General features: G+C 38.1%; 1 protein-coding gene across 5 annotated transcripts in view; it reads right to left on the reverse strand.

Annotated features, from left to right (window-relative positions):
• The window catches only part of ZYG11B (zyg-11 family member B, cell cycle regulator), a 90,211-nt gene that overhangs the window by 18,491 nt on the left and 50,557 nt on the right, over positions 1–21,163 (reverse strand). For all 5 annotated transcript variants that reach the window (XM_070609604.1, XM_070609607.1, XM_070609608.1 and 2 more), the window contains 9 exons: positions 20,620–20,796; positions 19,672–19,736; positions 15,277–15,376; positions 14,984–15,034; positions 12,275–12,436; positions 12,122–12,169; positions 2,377–2,574; positions 2,193–2,245; positions 773–870 (listed from right to left, as the gene is read on the reverse strand). In XM_070609604.1, the coding sequence (XP_070465705.1) occupies positions 773–870; positions 2,193–2,245; positions 2,377–2,574; positions 12,122–12,169; positions 12,275–12,436; positions 14,984–15,034; positions 15,277–15,376; positions 19,672–19,736; positions 20,620–20,796 (952 nt within the window). The remainder of the gene's footprint in view (positions 1–772; positions 871–2,192; positions 2,246–2,376; positions 2,575–12,121; positions 12,170–12,274; positions 12,437–14,983; positions 15,035–15,276; positions 15,377–19,671; positions 19,737–20,619; positions 20,797–21,163) is intronic.

Below are 21,163 nucleotides of genomic sequence, written 5' to 3' on the forward strand. Positions count from 1 at the left end.
CTGATTATTTGGAGTCCAGCCACAAAAAAGTATATGAATCACCATGAACAGCCTACATATCTACATTCTATTTCTACTCTTTTCCCTCAAACCTTTAATGTTTTTTCAAATTATTTTTCCTTGTTCCTGATTATTTATTTATTTTTTAACATAAAAAAATTTATTTATTTACTTTTTTGAGGAAGATCAGCCCTGAGCTAACATCCACTGCCAATCCTCCTCTTTTTGCTGAGGAAGATTGACCCTAAGTGAACATCTGAGCCCATCTTCCTCCACTTTATATGTGGGACGCCTACCACAGCATGGCTTGATGACTGGTGCATAGGTCCATGCCCGGGATCTGAACCGGCGAATCCCAGGCTGCTGAAGCAGAGTGTGCCAACTTAATTACTACGCCACTGAGCCAGCCCCAGGAATGTCTTAAACAATGGAATTTAGTGTGGATGAGGCCTGGGCACTGGAATGCACCATAAACACTGGATCTCCTTAAGACCTTGTGCTCAACATATGGACTCACTGTAGGCTCCTAATCTCTATATTCCATAAGGTTAAAAGAGTGTGTCTCATTCACCAGTGTCATTCGGTATCTAGTATTGCCATTCTTTCATTCTGAAAGAATAAATCTAGTTTATAACCTAAAATTCTCTTACATTGTATTGTTTAAAGTCTGCGTCCCTAAAACTTACTTCAACACACAATTTAGAAATGGCTTTCCCATGTAAGGAGAATTTCACTTGAAACAGAAAGACAAATTTCTCTTTTTGGTACATACGATTTTTGCTGCAGACATGTTGCATAGCCCAAACTGCCCACAGCTGGACTCCTGGTGTCGTGAAACAGCCAAGTAATGGGAAAAATGGATTAAAGGACCTAAAGGTCAAAAGGAAAGAATAAAAGTTACATCTTATACTTAGTGTTATTTCCTAACACAATAATTCCATTCTAGAAACCACATTCTACTATTTTTAAACTAGTGTAAATGAGCTATAGAACATCTTTTCTTCGTCTTAGCCATTTGAAAAAGGATCATATTCACACAAAAGTCTTGGGACAGAAGATGGAAAGTGATCAAAACATGGTAGTAACAGAAAAAAAATTTTTTTTTAGATTTTTTTTTTCCTTCTTCTCCCTAAAGCCCCCTGGTACATAGTTGTACATTTTTAGTTGTGAGTCCTTCTAGTTGTGGCATGTGGGATGCCGCCTCGGCATGGCTTGATGAGTGGTGCTAGGTCTGCACCCAGGATCTGAACCAGCAAAATCCTGGCGCCACCGAAGCAGAACACACGAATTTAACTACTTGGCCACGGGGCCGGCCCAGAAAAAAATATTTTTTTCCAAAGTACTTTTTTGGTCTTGAAGATACATACTTGAAGAACAGCAGAACTTGGTTTGGAAACTTAGAAAAGGAGAAGTTAGCTGATAATTAACCGGTAGAACGCCATGAAGGTCTAGAATTAGCCTTTCCATTCCACTGGTCCTCTGCCCCAAAATGGATAGAACGTAAGTTGGGAGAATCAAAAACGTTGGCGGCATCAGCATTTATGAAGTAGACAACAAAAATAAGTTGTAATAATATTTATGCAGCAATGCGTAATACTTACATAGCTATCAAGTCACCTAATTGTCATAAACAGAGTTGGGAATCCAGTATGCACTTTCATAAATTTTTATTAACTGTTTCCTCAAACTAATCTGGTGTCTGGTTCTTTCAATGTCACCTTTTTTAGACCTCTGCATTAATACATTGTATCCTCTTCCTAAAATCTTCTGCCCTTACTTCTTTCTCAAAACTCAGCTCACAATCCACTTCCTCTGGATTTTCCAGGACAGATTTAAGTATCTAATGTTTAGTTTCATAGCACTCTTGTAGCACTTTCATATAACTAGTACAATAGTGAATTATACCTGATTCACATTTGGTCTCCCCTTACTAGGCTGTAAGGTTGTTGTGTGCAGGCACTGTCTTACTCATCTTTGAATTTCAAGAGTATAAAAGAAGTCCCTGACACTTGTCTTCAAAAACTGTAGAACGAAGGACTGAGGAATGATAGGTAGCAGAAAAAAGTAAAAATACTTTTTTTAAAGCCAATACAAAGATGGATGCCTCAGGGAAAAACTATACACCCAGTAGGAATGATCTCTAGGCAAGCAAAATGACTAGATTACTGGCTTAATATTATCTTGCTAATTACCTGTATGCTACCATCTCACACTCTGGAGTCGGCCATTTCAAAATAGCTGAATGCTGCAAGATACAAGACACAAGAAAGGATTACAACATTTATTTAGCACTGCATTATTGCATTATGAGGTTTTGATAGTTTAACCACTACAAATGTTGTTTATATGCTTCCAGAAATCACAAAATGACCCTACCAGATCATCCAGAAGAGAATTTCTCTGGCTACGGCTCAAAGTCCAAGCTTGTTCACCTCTAGATATTAAATGGGCAATAATTCCAGCTGCAAAGTAACTGACTTCCACTTCAACACTATGTAGAAGGCTGCTGATGTGGTCTATAAAATCCTTCCACATTAATTCAGAGTGCAATTCTTGTACTTCAGCTATATTGTTCTGGAAAAAAAAGAAGACATAAAAATCAAAGTTATATGTTTAGCAAATGGCTAAACGACCCCCAGCATTCTAAGAAAGAGCAGAGACTGCAATGATTTAAACATGTAGCTGCATATGGACAAAAGGTGAAGATTGTTGCTGTGTTAACACAGTGGGATTATGGGTGATTTTTTCCTCTCCTCCCCAAACAATAAAATAAAGAAACAGTAGTGGGTTCCTTTTCAGGCAAAATGGTGAACTAGATAACCTAAAAATTTACCGCTATAACATATGTAGAAATGCTGGGTGAAAAATAGCTAGCAGCCTTTAAATATCTAACTTTATTTGCTGGGATAAAAAGCAAACAAACCCAAACTAGAGCAGTAACAGGCCATCACTGACCTGCAGGAGCAAGAGAACTGGGTTTTAATAGCCGTGCAAGAGCAGAAGGTAAGGGCTAGAAATTGGAACTGAGACTTCGCATACAAGGCAAGGACTTTCAAAGCGTTAAACCTCAATAAAAGAGTCGACTGGCACAGATACGTGAAAAAGAAGCCTATTATATAACCTGGGCTCTGGCCTAAAAGTAGAAGTCTTCCCTTGTAATTTACAACCAGAGGCCTGCCCTCATGCAAGATTGTAGTTCAAATTTACACCATCTGTGTGGTCTGGAGAAACTCCAAGCTGAAAAGCAACAGCAAGAGAGGTAGGAAGAAAACCAGGAAAGTTTGTTTCTAGAAAGCAGAGAGGGGTGAGTGTCTCAAAAGGACGTAGAGATTACCAATTCTGAATAATGTGGAGAGCCTAAGTAAGATGAAGACAAAAAAGCATCCATTTGTTTGAGCAATATAGTGATCTCATGTCTTAAAAATTTCATAGCCTTAGACCTCCACCGAATGCCAAAGTTTGCCTGCTGGCCTAAAGAAGGTAGGTATCTGGACTTGGGGTGTGGTGGCTTCCCCAGGCAGTACATAAGGAAGACCTCTGTTCACAGGGGAAACAACTGAGGGGTTTCCAATTTATACTGTGATTGATCTCCCAAAGGATCTAAGATCTAACTTATCTCAGCACTCTGAAGATTAATCCTTATTCTTAAAACTTCATTTGATCTACTATGAAATCATAATTCTCTTCCTAACAGATTTATTCCATTTCTTAGAAACCAAAAACCCTGGTCTTTTCATTGTTAAGAGACTATTCACTCCCTAGCTTAAATCATTCTATAAGAAATGAAAATGAAAGGCATCATGTCCAAATGTATTCTTTGTAATGACCAACAAGTTTTCTTCTCCAACCATGAAAAAGAGTGAGGGTAGAAGAGACAAGTTTAACTATACTCACTACATGAATGTGTATAATCTTGTATTTTTCTATCGCATCAATGATTAATCAAGGTCTCCTATGTCCCTCTCTAATCGCACATATTTATACAAGAAAAGGCATTTCACATTAATTTTTTATTATTTATATTTTTTACATAGCATGTATCATTTTTATAGCGACACAAAAAGAAAGGAAATATATGCCATTTAAAACAAACAAACGAGTAGGCCTCCATCTCCTCCAAGCTTGGGGAAGCTTGATAGAAAGAAAGACAAAGACCCCACACCCCTGGAACTCAAAGCCCCACAGAAGACACATCACAATGCTAAATTACTATTCACAATGAAAACAATCCATGACGAGTAAGAATCAACAAACAATAGTTGATTAGATCCCCCAAGAACCTCATATAATACAACTACAAGATAGTAACTGATAAAAAAAAGTAAATACACACACACACACACACACACACACACACACGAGAAAACACAAAGACAGGGCCAGCCCAGTGGCACTGCATTTAAGTTCACACATTCTGCTTTGGCAGCCCGCGGTTCGCCAGTTCAGATCCCGGTATGGACATGGCATTGCTTGGTACGCCATGCTGTGGTGGGTGTCCCACATATAAAGTAGAGGAAGATGGGCACAGATGTTAGCTTAGGTCCAGTCTTCCTCAAAAGAAAGAAAGAAAACACAAAGACACCACTATTAAAACAAAACACAAAAAGGAAAAACTCAGAATAGAACAAAATAGAACATCAAAAGAATTATGGCCATTCTTTCCTGCCCTAAACAAGTTACCAGAAAACCAGACAAAATATATGAGAGAACTATTTTCAGACAGTGGATAATAGGCTATACAGGAATGTGATCCCTGAGAGAAGGTATTCAAATGGGGCAGTTTCCAGATTGCTGTGTATGTAAAGGAAATCTAAAGAGAAAGAATCTGGCAGTTTTGCTGAGTTGAAGAGACAGAGATCAGAGTTCAGGGTGGCCAAGGCAGCAAACATTTGTAGAACAGAGTACTGAAATGGAAAAAGCTTGAGAGAGAGAGAAAAAGAGTGAAAGACACCTGCAGAGGGATGCCTTCAAATCTTTGGTTGAGTATTGATATGGGGTGAAACTCCATGAGGCTAGGGAAAGAATCACCAGAAAGCAGTGCATGAACCAATCCCAAAGCCACACACGGTTAGGAATAGTTCACATTCCCATCAGCCAGAGTGAAGAGATCTCATAATAAACAAAACATTGGACAGTAGTAGGGTTAAATCATATATCAGTCATAGGGTAAAGACTGATCTGAACCATTCTAACAAAGTAGATAAATAACCTTTGAAAGGGATAACTTGATCTGCGAGTAACTTAACTGCATGTCAGACAAAATCCAAGATTCTTTAAAGGAAAACAATAAAATCCAGCAATTAGCAATGTAAATTTCACAATGACTGCCATCCAATCAAAATTTACCAGGCATACAGAGCAAGCCCTGATGGTCCAGCGGTTAAAGTTCCACGCTCACCACTTCAGCAGCCCAGGTTCACTTCCTGGGTGCAGAACCACACCACCCATCTGTCAGTTGCCATGCTGTGGTGGCAGCTCACATAGAAAAACCAGAACAACTTACAACTAGGATATACAACCATGTAGTGGGGCTTTGGGGAGGGGAAAAAGAAAATGGGAAGGTGGCAACAGATGTTAGCTCAGGGCCAATCTTACCCTGCAAAAAAAAATAGTTACCAAGCATACAAAGATCAGGAAAAAACATGACCCACAATCAGGAGAAAAATCAATGAATAGAAATGACAGAGATAACAGAATTAGCAGACATGGACCTAAAACAGCTACTATAAATGTTATAAATATGATTCAAGTTGAAAGGAAAATACCAGAAGGAGAAAAATGAAGATTAAAAAAAAGATCTAAATGTAACTTCTAGAAATAGAAAAAACATATATATATCTGAAATGAAAAATATACTGGATGAGGGGCCGGCCCCATGGCTGAGTGGGTAAGTTCATGTGCTCTGCTTCAGCGGCCCAGGGTTTCACCGGCTCAGATCCAGGGTGGGGACCTAGCACTGCTCATCAGGCCATGCTGAGGCAGCGTCCCACATAGCGGAGCCAGAAGGACCTACAACTAGAATATACAACTATGTACCTGAGGGCTTTGGGGAGAAGAAGAAAAGAGAAAGAAAAGAAGATTTGCAACAGATGTTAGCTTGGGGCCAATTTTTAAAAAAATATACTGGATGAGATTAACAGCAAATGAGATGCAGCAGGAAAAAAATCAGTGAACTAAAAAACATAGCAACAGAAAACATCCAAGTCAAAAGCACAGAAAGAAAGAAGAGAAAAACTGGGAAAAAAGTCAATAGGTACTTCTGTGACATGTGAGACAATATCAAGCAATCTAAGATATTTGTAATTGAAATCTCAGTAAGAGAGGACATGAGAGAGGGTACAGAAAAAAATTTTGGGGGGCCAGCCCAGTGGCACAGCGGCTAAGTTCACACGTTCTGCTTCAGCAGCCTGGGGTTCACTGGTTTGGATCCTGGGTGTGAATGTATGCACTGCTTGTCAAGCCATGCTGTGGCAGGTGTCCCACCTATAAAGTAGAGGAAGATGGGCATGGATGTTAGCTCAGGGCCAGTTCTCCTTAGCAAAAAGAGGAGGGTTGGTGGCAGATGTTAGCTCAGGGCTAATCTTCATCAAAAAATTTTAAAAAAAAGAAGAAAAAATATTTGAAGAAATAATGGCCAAAATTTTTCCAAATTTGATGAAAATTATAAACCCAAAAACTCAAGAGAAAAAAATGCCCAGTTAGACATCAATAGCCTGAAACAATTTACCTTTTGAAAATGAAAGCGAAATAAAAGACTTTTTCACACAAACAAAACCAAATGAAAATTCATCGCCAGCATACCTACACTAAAATAAAATTGTTTTTTTTGAGGAAGATTAGCCCTGAGCTAACATCTGCTGCCAATCCTCCTCTTTTTGCTGAGGAAGACTGGCCCTGAGCTAACATCCATGCCCATCTTCCTATATTTTATACGTGGGATGCCAGCCACAGCACAGCTTGCCAAGCGGTGCCATGTCTGCACCTGGGATCTGAACCAGTGAACCCTGGGTTGCCAAAGCGGAACGAGTGCACTTAACCACTGTGCCACCGGGCCGGCCCCTAAAGAAATTTTTGAAAAACTGATATAATATGGTTGGTGCAGCCACTATGGAAAACAGTATTGAGATTTCTCAAAAAATTAAAAATTGAAATACCATACAACCCAGCCATCCGACTACTGGGTATCTATCTAAAGAACGTGAAATCAGCAATTCCAAAAGTCCCGTGCACCCCTATGTTCATTGCAGCATTATTTACAATAGCCAAGACGCGGAAGCAACCTAAGTGCCCATCAACAGATGACTGGATAAAGAAGATATGGTATATACATACAATGGAATATTACTCAGACATAAAAGAGGATAAAATCGTCCCATTCACAACAACATGGATGGACCCTGAGGGTATTACGTTAAGTGAAATAAGCCAGATAGAGAAAGACAATCTCTATATGACTCCACTCATAAATGGAAGTTAAACATGTAGACAAAGAGAACAGATTAGCAGTTACCAGGGGAAAGGCGGGGTGGGGGGTGGGCACAAAGGGTGAAGTGGTGCACCCACAACATGACTGACAAACAATAATGTACAACTGAAATTTCACAAGGTTGTAAACGATCATGATCTTAATAAAAAGTAAAAAACAAACAAACAAACAAAAACTGAGTAATATGGGAAATATGTGGATAAATATAAAAGACAAATTTCTCATTTTTAAACCTATTTAATGGAAGATTGATGAGGACTCCTGCTTCTGGCAAAGATGGTGTAAAAGGGGCCAGATTTACTCTCCTCTGTGAAAGAACTGAAAAAAACACAAACGTGAAACAACAGTTTTCAAGGCACTGGACATTAGGTAATAAAGGACAGTAACCTTTAAAGATGGAAAACAAACAGGTGAGACATTGCCTTGAGAGGATTTCTAGGCTGCGGCACAAAGATACAGAACTGAAGCAGAGCCCAGTGCGGACTCATAGAGCTGAAGAGATGGAGCTAAGAGTCCAGGGAGCCCAAGGCAATTCACAGGACAGAAGAGCAGAGAGAAGAGCACTGCCCAGAGGGAAAATCCAGTCAGCTGCAGAGAGTGCCACTCGACGCAGCAGAGCACCGATCAGAGCACCGATCAGAGCACGGCTGTGAGGGAAGTATTTGAGGGCAGGAAAAGAACCATCAAAACAGAGTAGAGAGCAGCTCCCGGCACTCACCCAGGGCCAGGAATAGTGCTTGTTCCCACCATCCAGTCTGGAAAAACTCTTCATTCTCAGGGCACTGTGTGGAGGACTCAGGAAGGTCTTGTCTCAGTAGTACAGAATAATTAGCCCTAGCCTGAGCACTGCTCTGAACCCTCCTAATAAATCATAAAAGCAGGATCCAAAATGATCAAACTGTTTAAAAGTTAATTACATCCCAGGAGAAAGCTTAAGAATATTTTATGGGAGAACAAAAATATCCAGCACCCAACAAAGTAAAATTCACAATATCTGGCATCCAATCAAAAACTACCAGGGATACAAAGTGGCAGGAAAACACAACTCAAAATGAGGAGAATAATCAATCATTTGAAATTGACCCAGAACTGACACAGACATTAAAATTAGCAGAGGACAGTAAAACAGTTATTAAAAATATATTTCATATGTCCAAAAAGTTAAGTAGAAACATGGAAGACATAAAAAACAAACCCAAACTGAACTTCTAGAGAAGAAAATGATAATATCTAGAATGAAAAATACACTAGATGGGGTTAACAGCAGATTAGACACTGCAGAAGAAACAATTACTGAATTAGAAGGCATAACAATGGAAATCATCCAAACTGAAACATACATAAAACAAGAATAAAGAAAATTAAAAGACCACCAGTGAGCTGTGGGACAATTTCAAGCAACTTAACATATGAGAAATTGGTGTCTCCAAAGGACTCCAATGGGTTGGGGGCAGGAGGAGCGGTGCAAAAAAATTTTTTTTGAAGAAATAATGGCCAAAAACTTTTCAAACTTGAAAATTATACACCTATAGATCCAAGAAGCTCCATGAATCCCAAATACAGGGAACATTAAGTAAATTACAGCAAGACACATCATAACCAAATTACTGAAAATTGTTGCTAATCTTAAATCTTAAAAGTAGACAGGGGAAAAAAAATCATGCATATACAAAGGAATAAAGATAATGATGACATCAGATTTCTCGTTGGAAAGACGCAAGTCAGAAAAAAGCTAATCAACATCTTTAAAGTACTGTCAACTTTGAATTCTCTACCTGGCAAAAATATTTTTCAAACAAAAAGGTTAAATAAAGATGTTTGCAGGGGCCTGCGCAGTGGCATAGCAGTTAAGTTCACATGCTCTGCTTTGGTGGCCCTGGGTTCACCTGTTCAGATCCTGGGCTCAGACCTATGCATCGCTTATTGGGCCACGCTGTGACAGGCGTCCCACATATAAAGTGGAGGAAGATGGGCACAGATGTTAGCTCAGAGCCAATCTTCCTCAGCAAAAAAAAAGAGGAGGCTTGGGGGTGGTTGTTAGCTCAGGGGTAATCTTCCTTAAAAAAAAAAGTGTTTGCAGACATACAAAAGCTGACGATTTCATCATCAGCAGACCCACACTATACAAAGCTTCAAAGGACGCCTTTTAGGCAGAAGGAAAATGAAACCAAATGGAAATCTAGACCTACACGAAGGAAAGAAGAGCATCAAAACTAGCAGCTACTTGGTAAACATATAAGATTTTAAAGATTATTTAAATCTCCTTGAAAGATAATCAAGATTTCAAATAAAAATAACAATGTGTGGTTTATAACGTATGTGAAAGTAAAGTGCATGACAACAATAGCATAAAACAAGGACGATCAGAAATGGAAGTCTATTACTGTAAGGTTCCTACACTATATATGAAATTGCATAAAATCACTTAAAGGTAAATTGTGATTAAAGATGTATACTATAAACTCAAAGAAATAATTAACACAACAAAGGAAAGAGGAATATCTAATAAGCCAAGAAAGGACATCAAATGGAATCATAAAAAAATACTCAACCAAAAGAAGGAAGAAAAAACAAAGAAGAGACGGGACAAACAGAAAACAAACGCCAGGGGCCGGCCCCGTGGCCGAGTGGTTAAGTTCGCACGCTCGGCTTCAGCGGCCCAGGGTTTCGCTGGTTCGGATCCTGGGCGCGGACATGGCACCGCTCATCAGGCCATGCTGAGGCAGCATCCCACATGCCACAGCTAGAAGGACCCACAACTAAAAATACACAACTATGTACTGGGGGGCTTTGGGGAAAAAAAGGAAAAATAAAATCTTAAAAAATAATAATAATAAAATAAAATAAATAAACAAATAAATAAATGATCCAAATAGCTCAAATAAAAAGCAAAGATTATCAGGATTGGATAAAAAAGTAGGATGCAAAGTATATGCTGTCTACAAGAAACACACTTTAAATACAAAGACAAATATAGGTTAAAAGTAAAAGGATGGAAAAATATAAACCATGTTAACATTAGGCAAAAGAAAGCTGGAATGGTTATAGTAAGAGGAGACAAAGGAGATTTCAAAGTAAAGGATATCACCAGAGATGAAGGTCATGTCATAATGAGAAAGGGATCAATTAATCAAGAAGGCATAACAATTTTGTTATTGAACCTAATAATAGAGCTTTTTTTTCACAGAGCTTTAAAACACATGAGGCAAAAATTGATAGAACTGTAAGGAGAAACAGACAAATCCACAATTATATTTGGAGATTTTTAAACCCCTATAGATAATCGCTAGAGCAAGTAGGCAGAAAATCAGTAAGAATATGGTAGACTTGAACAATATCAACCAACTAGACCTGACTGACACTTACAGAACACAGAACATTTACAGAATCGAACAACAGCAGATTACACATTCTCCTCAAGTACACATGGAACATTGACCAGGACAGACCATATTCCAGGCCACAAACACAACACAAGTCCCAATAAATTTCAAAGGACTTAAATAAAACAAACTATGTTCTCTGACCACAAAAAATTAAATCAGTCAATATCTCAAACTAAATTATTGAAAAAAATTCAATCACAGAGTAATGGAGAAAAATATGGAAGGGAGCATATGAGGTTGTATTAATTACCTCATGGAGATGAACATGATGGAAGGTTGGGGACAGAGTTTTAAACTTTTTAAATACATTTTTGCACTATTTCACTAGTTATAGTAAACATGTATCCTTTTTAAAATTTAGAAAAAAAAGATTTTAAAGCCCTATGAGATCTCTCTGAATCCTTAAAATAATTTCCCTTTTTCCTCTTCCGAAGACTTCAGCCAACTTCTGTATCTAAAATCCTATGAAGTCCAAATAAAACAATCAAATACTATAATTTATTTAATACTTCCCTATTACTAGGCATTTAGGTCTTTTTACATTTTCTACTTTAGACAACTAAAGCTATAGCGAATAGACAGGTCCTCCTTAAATGTCAGCCCTCAGCCTTTCCCAAATCCATCTCTCATTGCTCAGTATCTCATACTCTTGCATCCGGAGAACAAACATTAATCTACATTTTTTTTACTCACTAATCTAATCTACGCCTCCTATGATCTCATTCCTCAAGAGCTGAGGTCTGTTCTAAAATGGCTTTTATCAAGTAGGTACTTTGCCTGTTGCAGTGATTAAAGGTGATAAAAACATTTAATCCCTCACCTTTGACTCAAAATCCTAGAGAGCTCATTTTAATCTATATCCAATATCTTCACAGAATATCTTATTTGTTAAGCAGTCCTTTAAGCAGTAATCGTTAATTACCAAACATAGCATCTAAGAACCCTTGTTGGCAATATTTTTAAATAAGATCTGTTTTTTCTGATTATAAAAATAAAACATGCTCACGGTGAAGCTTTGTGCTATACCAAAAAATAAAAAGAAAAGTGTGTAATTTGTATTTTTCCTTTTAATGTGGTGAAAATCTTAATATGCATATTTAGTTTTATAGTCTGCTTTTTCACTTAATTATATTATATATACTTTCTAATGTCATTAAGTGTTTATAAATAGAGTATCAACTTTCAATGTATTACCTCAGATGGAAAATAATTACAGCTTAGAATTTAGCAGGAAATGCTTATATCTTACCAAAAGTCCTAGGACTTTCTGCTGGATGGATGACTCAGTTGGGAAAGACTGTAAAAGGAAAGAGAAACCTGTAACTATCTAAAGAACCAAATATAATAAATCAATGCTTAAATCAACCAACGTCAAAGCTGTCGGCTAAATTCCCATTCTAACCTCTAGAACCCTCATGAAGAGTTCTAACCCTTGGTTTTCAATAAAGTGTCTGCATGTGGTTGGCGATTCATCTGTGAGGTTCCAAAGTGCACTCAAAGTAAACTTCAAAGTAGTGTCCACTGAATTTTGATTGGTTTTCTGCTTCACTATTTGAAGAAGTTGCTGAAAGAAGGAAAATAGAATTAATTTCTCTTTATTGAATTGTTATTGCAATTAGTGGTAATAACCATAAGTCCATGAAGATTAGTCTCATGGCTTAAAACATTCCCTATAAAATGTTTTTCATAAGTACAACAAACAGTCTCTTGGATCAGACTTTTCCTTCAACGAGAAAAAAGTATAAGATCTTCATAAATATTTCTATATTATTCTGATAATACCTATAATCTAATTGCCTGTACATAAAGTGAACAACAAAATGATAAAGCTTAGGACCAAGTATCTTACCCAATTGGTCATAACATACACTCATTTCAGATCCTGGGATGAAAATAGTGGAGGGGGAAAAGGAGAAAGAAGCTAATATTTATTAACCATCAGCAAATTATTTCCTATATTGTAGTAATGTTATCCCCATTTTTCAGGAGAGGAAATTGAGTCTAAGAAATATTAAGTAATTTGATCACGGTTAGCTGAGTAAGAGAAAGTAAGAACTGAAAGACCCAGTTCTATCTAACTCCAAGTTTTCCTTAAGAAAAAAAGAAAGGACAAACTACATACAATAGTTAGAGAATTTAAGTCTATATTGGATTTAAATAAGATAATAGCTTTGAAATTCCATTTGTAAATTATTTCTCTCTTAGCTTTAAACTAAGAAATTTAAGTTTGAAAGATAAATGTTTTAAGACCTACATAAGGCATCCATAATTCCATTTTTAGATTACACTTCTGGGGGTAAAAGGGATCTCTACTAAAACATATAGAAGCAAACATTAATAAACACTATTACTTAAAGATATATAGAATTCAGGAAAACATTTTTAGGGAACACAAACATCTAGGTGCAATTATGTAACTTAACAGTATAGTGGCTAAGATTGTGCAGCGCTAGAATCAAGGTACTCAAGTTTAAATGGAAACTCTACATCTGACTAACTTCACAACCTTGTTTGCCAATTGAATTCTTGTTTGCTCATCTGTAAATTGCAGGTGATAATTACGAACTAAAAACAGAAAAAAAAAGGTAGCTATCAACATCATTATTACTACTACTAATTCCTGCTTAAACCAAGCTTAATTTTCCCCCAAAGCATGAGTGGACTACTTTCTTAAAATCTTTGAATATATCTCCAGCCCAAATTACTGAAACACATGTATAGCAATAAAAAGTCATATTTAAAATTAAAATGTCATTCCTGAAAATAGTAAAAATCAGCATCCTTCTCTACTAATCTAACATATATTGTATTTTGTGTTAGGCACTTAGTATATATTCCTTTAATTAATCTTGTTTTCCTTTTCATTTAGTCTTCACAATAACTGCATAAAGTATTTTTTCTATTCTTTTCTTTCTTTCTTTCCTTTTTTTTTTTTTTCGGTGAGGAAGATTGGCCCTGAGCTAACATCTGTTGCCAATCTTCCTCTATTTTTTGTATGTGGGATGCTGCCACAGCATGGCCTGATGAGTGGTGTACAGGTCTGCACTCAGGACCTGAACCTGTGAACCCCAGGCCACCGAAGCAGAGTGTGCAAACCTAACTGCTACGCCACCAGGCAGGCCCCTGTATGAAGTATTTTTTATCACCCCTAAGAAAATTTATTGACTTGCCTCAAATTACACAGCTAGTAAGTGACAGAATTCGGAATAAACCCAGATATGTCGACTCCAGAATTACTACTCTTTTCATTACACCACCAGAGCCATCTCTCTTTACATTACTTTTTTTATTCATATCTATATTATTATACTTATTAGATTGTATTAAATTGTCTACACAGCTATTTTCTCTACCATACTGTGAATTTCTTATGGACAGGAATTATAGATACAATTCAGTGAATCCCTAACCACCAGTAAGGTGGTAGGTACCTGTTGATACTCCATACATATTTATCAAATGAATGACTTACTCTCTCATTACATACATGATTTGTAAGTCATAGAAAAAGGGAGTCTCTCCTTTGACTTTTCCATCTACTATATTATTGTTAAAACATGCCATGCCAGGATTGTAACAGCAAGCTCACTCCTAAGTGGACTTTTTGCCTCCAGTCCTCTCCAAGACACTGTTAATACTTATTCTCTTTAAAGCATCTTAACTTTTCACTGTTCATTATATTATTTCCACAACTAAGTGTAAGCAAGCAAAATCATATATCAGCTAAATCTTCTTCTTCCCAAAAGCATCTAGTACAATCTTATGCCTATAACAGTGTCTCTACATTTTCTTTATAAATAACAAAATCACAGAATTTTAGAACTAGATAGGATCTTAAGGCTCATTTAGGCCCCAATGGTTCAGGCAATTTGTCTAAATTCACAAATTGAGTTTACAAGCTAGATCCTAGGTCATCTGACTCCTAATTCAGGGATCTTTCCATTTCCAATAAGGAGTAAAGCTGTCTCTATGAAAAGAAATGAATACACTCATTTAGAAGTAACAAAAATAATTTTTTTTAATATAAAATGTCAGAAGATACACAACGCTGCCTGAAAACAATAAAATGAAAACTGTCTAGTGGTCTGCATGGAGGAGACAACAGACTTACTCTGACAATGAAGAGCTCAGCACCAAGCTGTGCAGTTTGTTCTGTAGAAAGCTGCAAGTGAGCAGAAGACAAAGTAAATGCCCAAAGACTCACTAGTGTGAGCTAACACCACTTACAGTCACAAAGACTACGATCTCTGATCGACTTGGAATTCTGCAATAGTGAATGCAGCTTGAATAAGCAGCCTGGCAGAGAGGCTTACAGACATTTCTGGCAAACAGATTTTGGGAAAAACAGTAACTAGAATGAGAAACAGCTGCCTACTGAAAATTATTCAACGAAAGTTCAGGTACCTTGGCAGCCAGGATGGAAATGATAGCAACTGCCATCCTCTGCATGTTTTGATCCTCATGGTTGCAGAGCCACTGCATGACAAGCTTGGCTGCCTCAAATCTGAAAACACACAAAGGGTTTCATAAATTAATCCTGGAGGCCCAGGTACAGTTTCAGAACTCCAGCTGGCAATTGATGCTACAATTTAGGTGAGTGAGAAGGAAAAGGAAAATTCCTCTTAACTGATAGAAAATAAAAATGACACTTAGTGTTTCGGAGATGGTACCTCATTATTAATTCTGACAACACTTTGTAAAGAAACAAGAGTTTGGAAACCATGGTCAAAACTATCTGGCATTCATCTTCTAGAATTATAACATTTTTAGTCTATATTTCTATTCTATAGTGATTTTTAAAGATTATATTTTTTCTTTTGCTCCCCAAAGCCCCCAGGTATATAGTTGTGTATTTTCAGTTGTGGGTCCTTCTAGTTGTAGCATGTGGGATGCTGCCTCAGCGTGGCCTGATGAGCGGTGCCACGTCCGCGCCCAGGATTCAAACAAGAGAAACCCTGGGCCGCCGAAGTAGAGCATGCGAACTTAACCACTCGGCCACAGGGCCGGCCCCACTATAGCGATTTTTATACTATAGTAATAATTGATTATTTTCTGGGCTCCTCACAGTACCTGGCACAATGGGAAGATTCATCACTCACAAACATTTACTGAGCCCATGCTTTGTGCCAGATACTGTTCTTGGTGCTGGAGACAGAGTAGCAAACAAGACAGAAAAATATTTCTGCTCTCATACAGTGTATTCTCTAGTGGGGAAGACAGATAATAAATTGTATAAATAAGTAAAATGTATGATATGATTAGGTACTGACGTGTGCTAGAGAGAAAAAAATAAAGCAGGAAAAGAGAGGATATGAAATGGTGAAATTTTATGTAAGGTAACTAGGGAAGGCCTCACTGAAACTTTTGAGGAAGAAAGAAGCCAGCCATGTGGATATCTTAGGGGAAAAGCATTCTAGGCAGAGGGAATGGGAAACATAACAACCTCTAAGTGGGAGTGTGCCTGGAGGTTTTGAGACAAGCATGGAGGCCAGTGCAGCCAGAGCAGAGAGAACAAGGGAAGGAGCAGCACTAAGAGATGAGGTCAGAGGTAACAGGGGATCCAGATCACAGAGTCTTAGTAAAGAATTAGCTTTTACCCTGAATGAGACAGAAAGCCATGGAAGGATTTTGAGCACAGATATGACAAGAACTGACATGTTTTTAATAGGATTATTCTACCAGCTGTGTTTAGAATAAACTTCAGGAGGGCAAAGACAGAAGCAAGGAGAGCAGTTCAGAGGCTACCACAATAATTCAGCAGGGAAATCACTTTTAGTCTAGCCCAAGTGGTAGAAGTGGAAGTGAAGAGAAACTGTCGAATTCTGGATATATTTGAAGATAGAGCTGGATTTGCCAAAAGACTGAATGTGGGGTGTGAGATAAGGAGAGAAATTAAGGACAACACCAAGGAATATATCTGATTATCTTACCCATAATTTCATCTTTCAAGACTTGGCTCAAATAACACTTCCTTTGAGAAGCTTTCCTTGACAAGTTTATCATTGCCTTCTCACTGCTCTTTAGCGTGTGTTTGCAACTCAGAGAGCTGCGATTAGCTAAGACTCACCTGAATCCCCTATTGGCCAGTGAGGGAAGGGATCATATCTTGTTTAGCCCTTTACACCAAGAACCCAATATAGAGCTTTACACACAAATAGTGTTTTTTGTTTGTCTGTTTTGTTTCTTTAAGGAAGATTAGCCCTGAGCTAACATCTGCTGCCAATTCTCCTCTTTCTGCTGAGCAAGACTGGCCCTGAGCTAATATCCATGCCCATCTTCCTCTACTTTATATGTGGGACGCCTGCCACAGCATAGCTTGCCAAGCAGTGCCATGTCCGCACCCGGGATCCGAATCAGCGAACCCCGGGTTGCTGAAGCAGAGCGTGTGCACTTAACCACTGTGCCACCAGGCCGGCTCCACAAATAGTGTTTAATACATGTTGGCTGAATGATTATATTGATGTAAATTATTCCTCTGCAACTTCCCTCAGATGTACTGTTACTTCCTTTCTCTTCCCAAAGCCATCTCTGAGCAAGCCCATTACTGGCATGCCACAGTAGATTCCTAACGGGCTTCTCTGCCTCTATTGTTTCCCTTCATTTGTGCCAACACATTGGTAATAAATAAATCTGTCAGAGGACTCAGGTATGATGTCACTCCTCTACTCACAGCATTTTAAGACTCTAGCAATGGACCCATACACTCAAATCTTTTTTCCTGCCTACTCTATGATTACTGCAAAGTGGACTGCTCATTAGTCCCGAAACATGCCCACAATCATGAGGTAATATAGCCTGGCAGTTAAGGGCACAGATTCTGAAGTTGTTTGAATTTGGGGTTTGAATTCTAGTTCTACCTAATGCTAATGGTAATAATAAAATAAATTATTTTATCACGTGAGGCAATGCAGTGAAGTCGTTAAGAACATCATACACTTTGGAGTCAGCCTGGATTCAAACATCACCTCTATCACTTACTAACTTTGGGACCCTGGGCAAGTTCCCTAATCTCTCCAAATTTCAGTTTTCTCATCTGTAAAATAACAAGATCTATTCCATAGGACTGTTGTGAGGATTAAATGATATCACATACAAAGCTTAGACTTAGTATAGAACTTGGCACATACCAAGCCTTTGACACAGGTTAAGTTTTACTAGTATTATTATTGACTTCTTGACTTCCTCTATGCCTCATTCATGCATTTCCCACAACGTAAAACAATCAGCTCAACCAGTTCTCATCTTTGAAGGAATACAGCATGGACGTAAAAAGTAGAGGCTCTGGAGCCACTCTGGATTTAAATCTAAATTCTACTACTTACTATCTTCTCACCTTGAGCAAGTTACTAAATCTGTGCCTCTGTTTCCTCATCTGTAAAATGAAGATTACAAGAGCAACAATTTCAAAGGACAGTTGTAAGAATGGAATTAGCATATGTAAAGCACTTAGCACAGTGCCTGGCAATAGCAAGTGGTTCACACACGTTAGTTGTTACCTTTATTATCTCAAATGCCATCACTAACATGAAATCTTTAATGATCACCAATCAGATGGAATCTTTCCCTCCTCACCTGGGGGCCCAATGCATTCTGCCATCCTCTATTATCAGAAATTCTGTCTTCTATTTACTCATTCATTCATTCATGCATCCATCCATCCAACATCCATTTAAGCACTAGAGATAAAGAGATTAACCAATCACAGTCTCTGACCACAGAGAAGCTCAATTCTGCACGGTGCATTGGCAAACCACAGCCCACTCACAGTGACGTTATAGCTGTGGGCCCAGCTGTCTGTTTTCTAAAGCTTTATTGGAACATACTTACCCCATTTGTTCATATATTGTCTATGGGTGCTTCAGAGGTACAACGACAGAGTTAAGTAGTTGCAACAGAGACTCTATGACTCATAAGCCTAAAATACTTATTATCTTGTGCTTTAAGGAAAAGTTTGCTAACCCCTGGGCTAGTTTACAATTTTCTTAAGGGGAGTGACTATATCTTTCCTACCTATGACTTCATGTGATCAGTACAGATGCTCAATATTCATAAAATAAAATTAGTAATCTACATGAGATATACGTAGTTGTATTTTTATCCAAACTATTTATTTCAAAAAGTAGATGAAACACCTCATTCCTCAACCAGGCCAGATAACAGTGTACTGTTAGCCAAATAAAAGCAAATCACAGTAAAATTTCTGCTTGAGAAATATACTTTTCATTACAACATAAAATATAAATTTATTTTTGAAAATACCATTATTAAAAAACTATTTTAAAATAGTAAAATGAAAAAAATCACCTTTTCAGCTCCCAAACCATAACATCTCAGAAAACAAGGGAATCCTTTATACTTACTGGAATCCAACTATATGGCCTCCTTTAACCTCTGCTTAAAAAGTTTCTTCTATAATTCAATATCAAATAAACAATAAGAATAAGGTATGACACAGAGGAAAGTACACTGGACCTAGAACGAGAGATGTGTCTTTCTAGCCTTGCAGTTACGGGTCAAAAACTATGGGCAAGACACTGAATCTCTGTATGCCTCAGTTTCTTTGGCCCACAATATTCTAAAAACTATAAGCAATATAAATTATCAAGCATAGGGCTATGAAAACAGGGGCCAATCCGTATCATGAATGTCAAAGCACTAAATTAGAGAAGAAGATTTAGCATCCTATAAGGCAATGCCAATACCATCCACTTGATTAATTGTACACCAGGGATATTTAACTGGGAAGAAATGAGCCAAGACAGATTTTACCCCATTTTAAATTCTAGGGTTATCACTTGCCTGTTAAATGGAACATCTTGAAGGATCCGGTCACTGCAAAGTGAAAGGAGGCAATTCTTCTGTAACTAAAGAACCAAAGAGAGAAAAGAAAAATCATGAATAAAATATTGGTTTGTTATTTTCTAACCTGGGGTAGCCTCTATAAAAAAAGGAAGAAGCCACTGATGAAACACCACTTATTTCTTATTTATTCTGCCCACCTACTGTTGAAAGACTGATTTCTACTAGACACATATAAGTTTACTTGCATATTTTTTTTTTTGTCTTTTCCATTAGATGAGAAATAGGATAATTCCAGCTAATCTCCCTCCCTTCTGGTGACCTTTGGGTGGATCCTGCCTTGTCTTCTGTCTATCTGGCATCCAGAGGCCGCGAAAATCAAAGCCTAAAGTTCATCTAGTTCATCAACTGACCTCAATGAGCGAAGCTGGGTTTAATGATCCACTCACCAATCTGAGTTGCCAATTTTACTTGGTTTTCGGCCTCTGAGTATTTTTTACTAACTTGCCAACTCACTGCTAAATTTTAAGAGTTAAAAATATAATTCAAGCAGCATTTTTAGTTTTCATCCTGAGGACAGGACAGATTATGTAGTCCACCACACTGCTAGAAATAGAAAATCCACGTCTTACTCATTTCTGTATCCCAGGACTTGAGAGTGCCTAGCCGAGAACAGACGCTCTATGCCTGTTTGCTGAAATCATCACAAACTCAAGATCTGGGTGGAAGATGAGTTTATATGGCTTGCACTATTTCCTTCAACATTTGGATTTAAATACTTTTAAGCAGGGAATGCACTCTTTAGTTTTCTACTTCTCTGTTGTCCTATACTCAGTCATACCACAAGTTTATTACTTTACAGACGCCGAAGGCATTTAAATTGCCAGCCTTGGTCTGCTAAACTGAACTGTAGAAGGACTATCTGAATGAGAATTCCCACACGTCTACCTGCTGGTGATTGGGGAAATGTTCCATGGCTTTGAGCAGCAGATGGGTCACGTCAGCCAGGAGTCGAACAGGCATTCCTGCGGCGAGATCCTGCTTGGTTAAGTTAAACACACAGGCGCTCGCAGCAAGTTGCACTGGCAAATTCATAGGGTGGTTTCTCATCCCAGTAACCACAAGCTGGAAAAAGAATTAGTTCTCTTAATCCACCTTATAAATACAAGCCCTATTCACATAGCAACATTACCTTTGTTGATCTATAATAGGTTTTAAGATGTCTTAAGTACATCTTTTTTTTTTTTTTTTTTTTTGAGGAAGATTAGCCCTGAGCTAACTACTGCCAGTCCTCCTCTATTTTGTTGAGGAAGCCTGGCCCTGAGCTAACATCCGTGCCCATCTTCCTCTACTTTATATGTGGGACGCCTACCACAGCATGGCATGCCAAGCTGTGCCATGTCCGCACCCGGGATTCGAACCAGCGAACCCTGGGCTGCTGAGAAGCAGAATGTGCGAACTTAACCACTGCGCCACCGGGCCAGCTCCAAGT

Source organism: Equus przewalskii, chromosome 2 (assembly GCF_037783145.1).
Source record: "Equus przewalskii isolate Varuska chromosome 2, EquPr2, whole genome shotgun sequence".
In the NCBI taxonomy this organism is placed as follows: domain Eukaryota; kingdom Metazoa; phylum Chordata; class Mammalia; order Perissodactyla; family Equidae; genus Equus; species Equus przewalskii.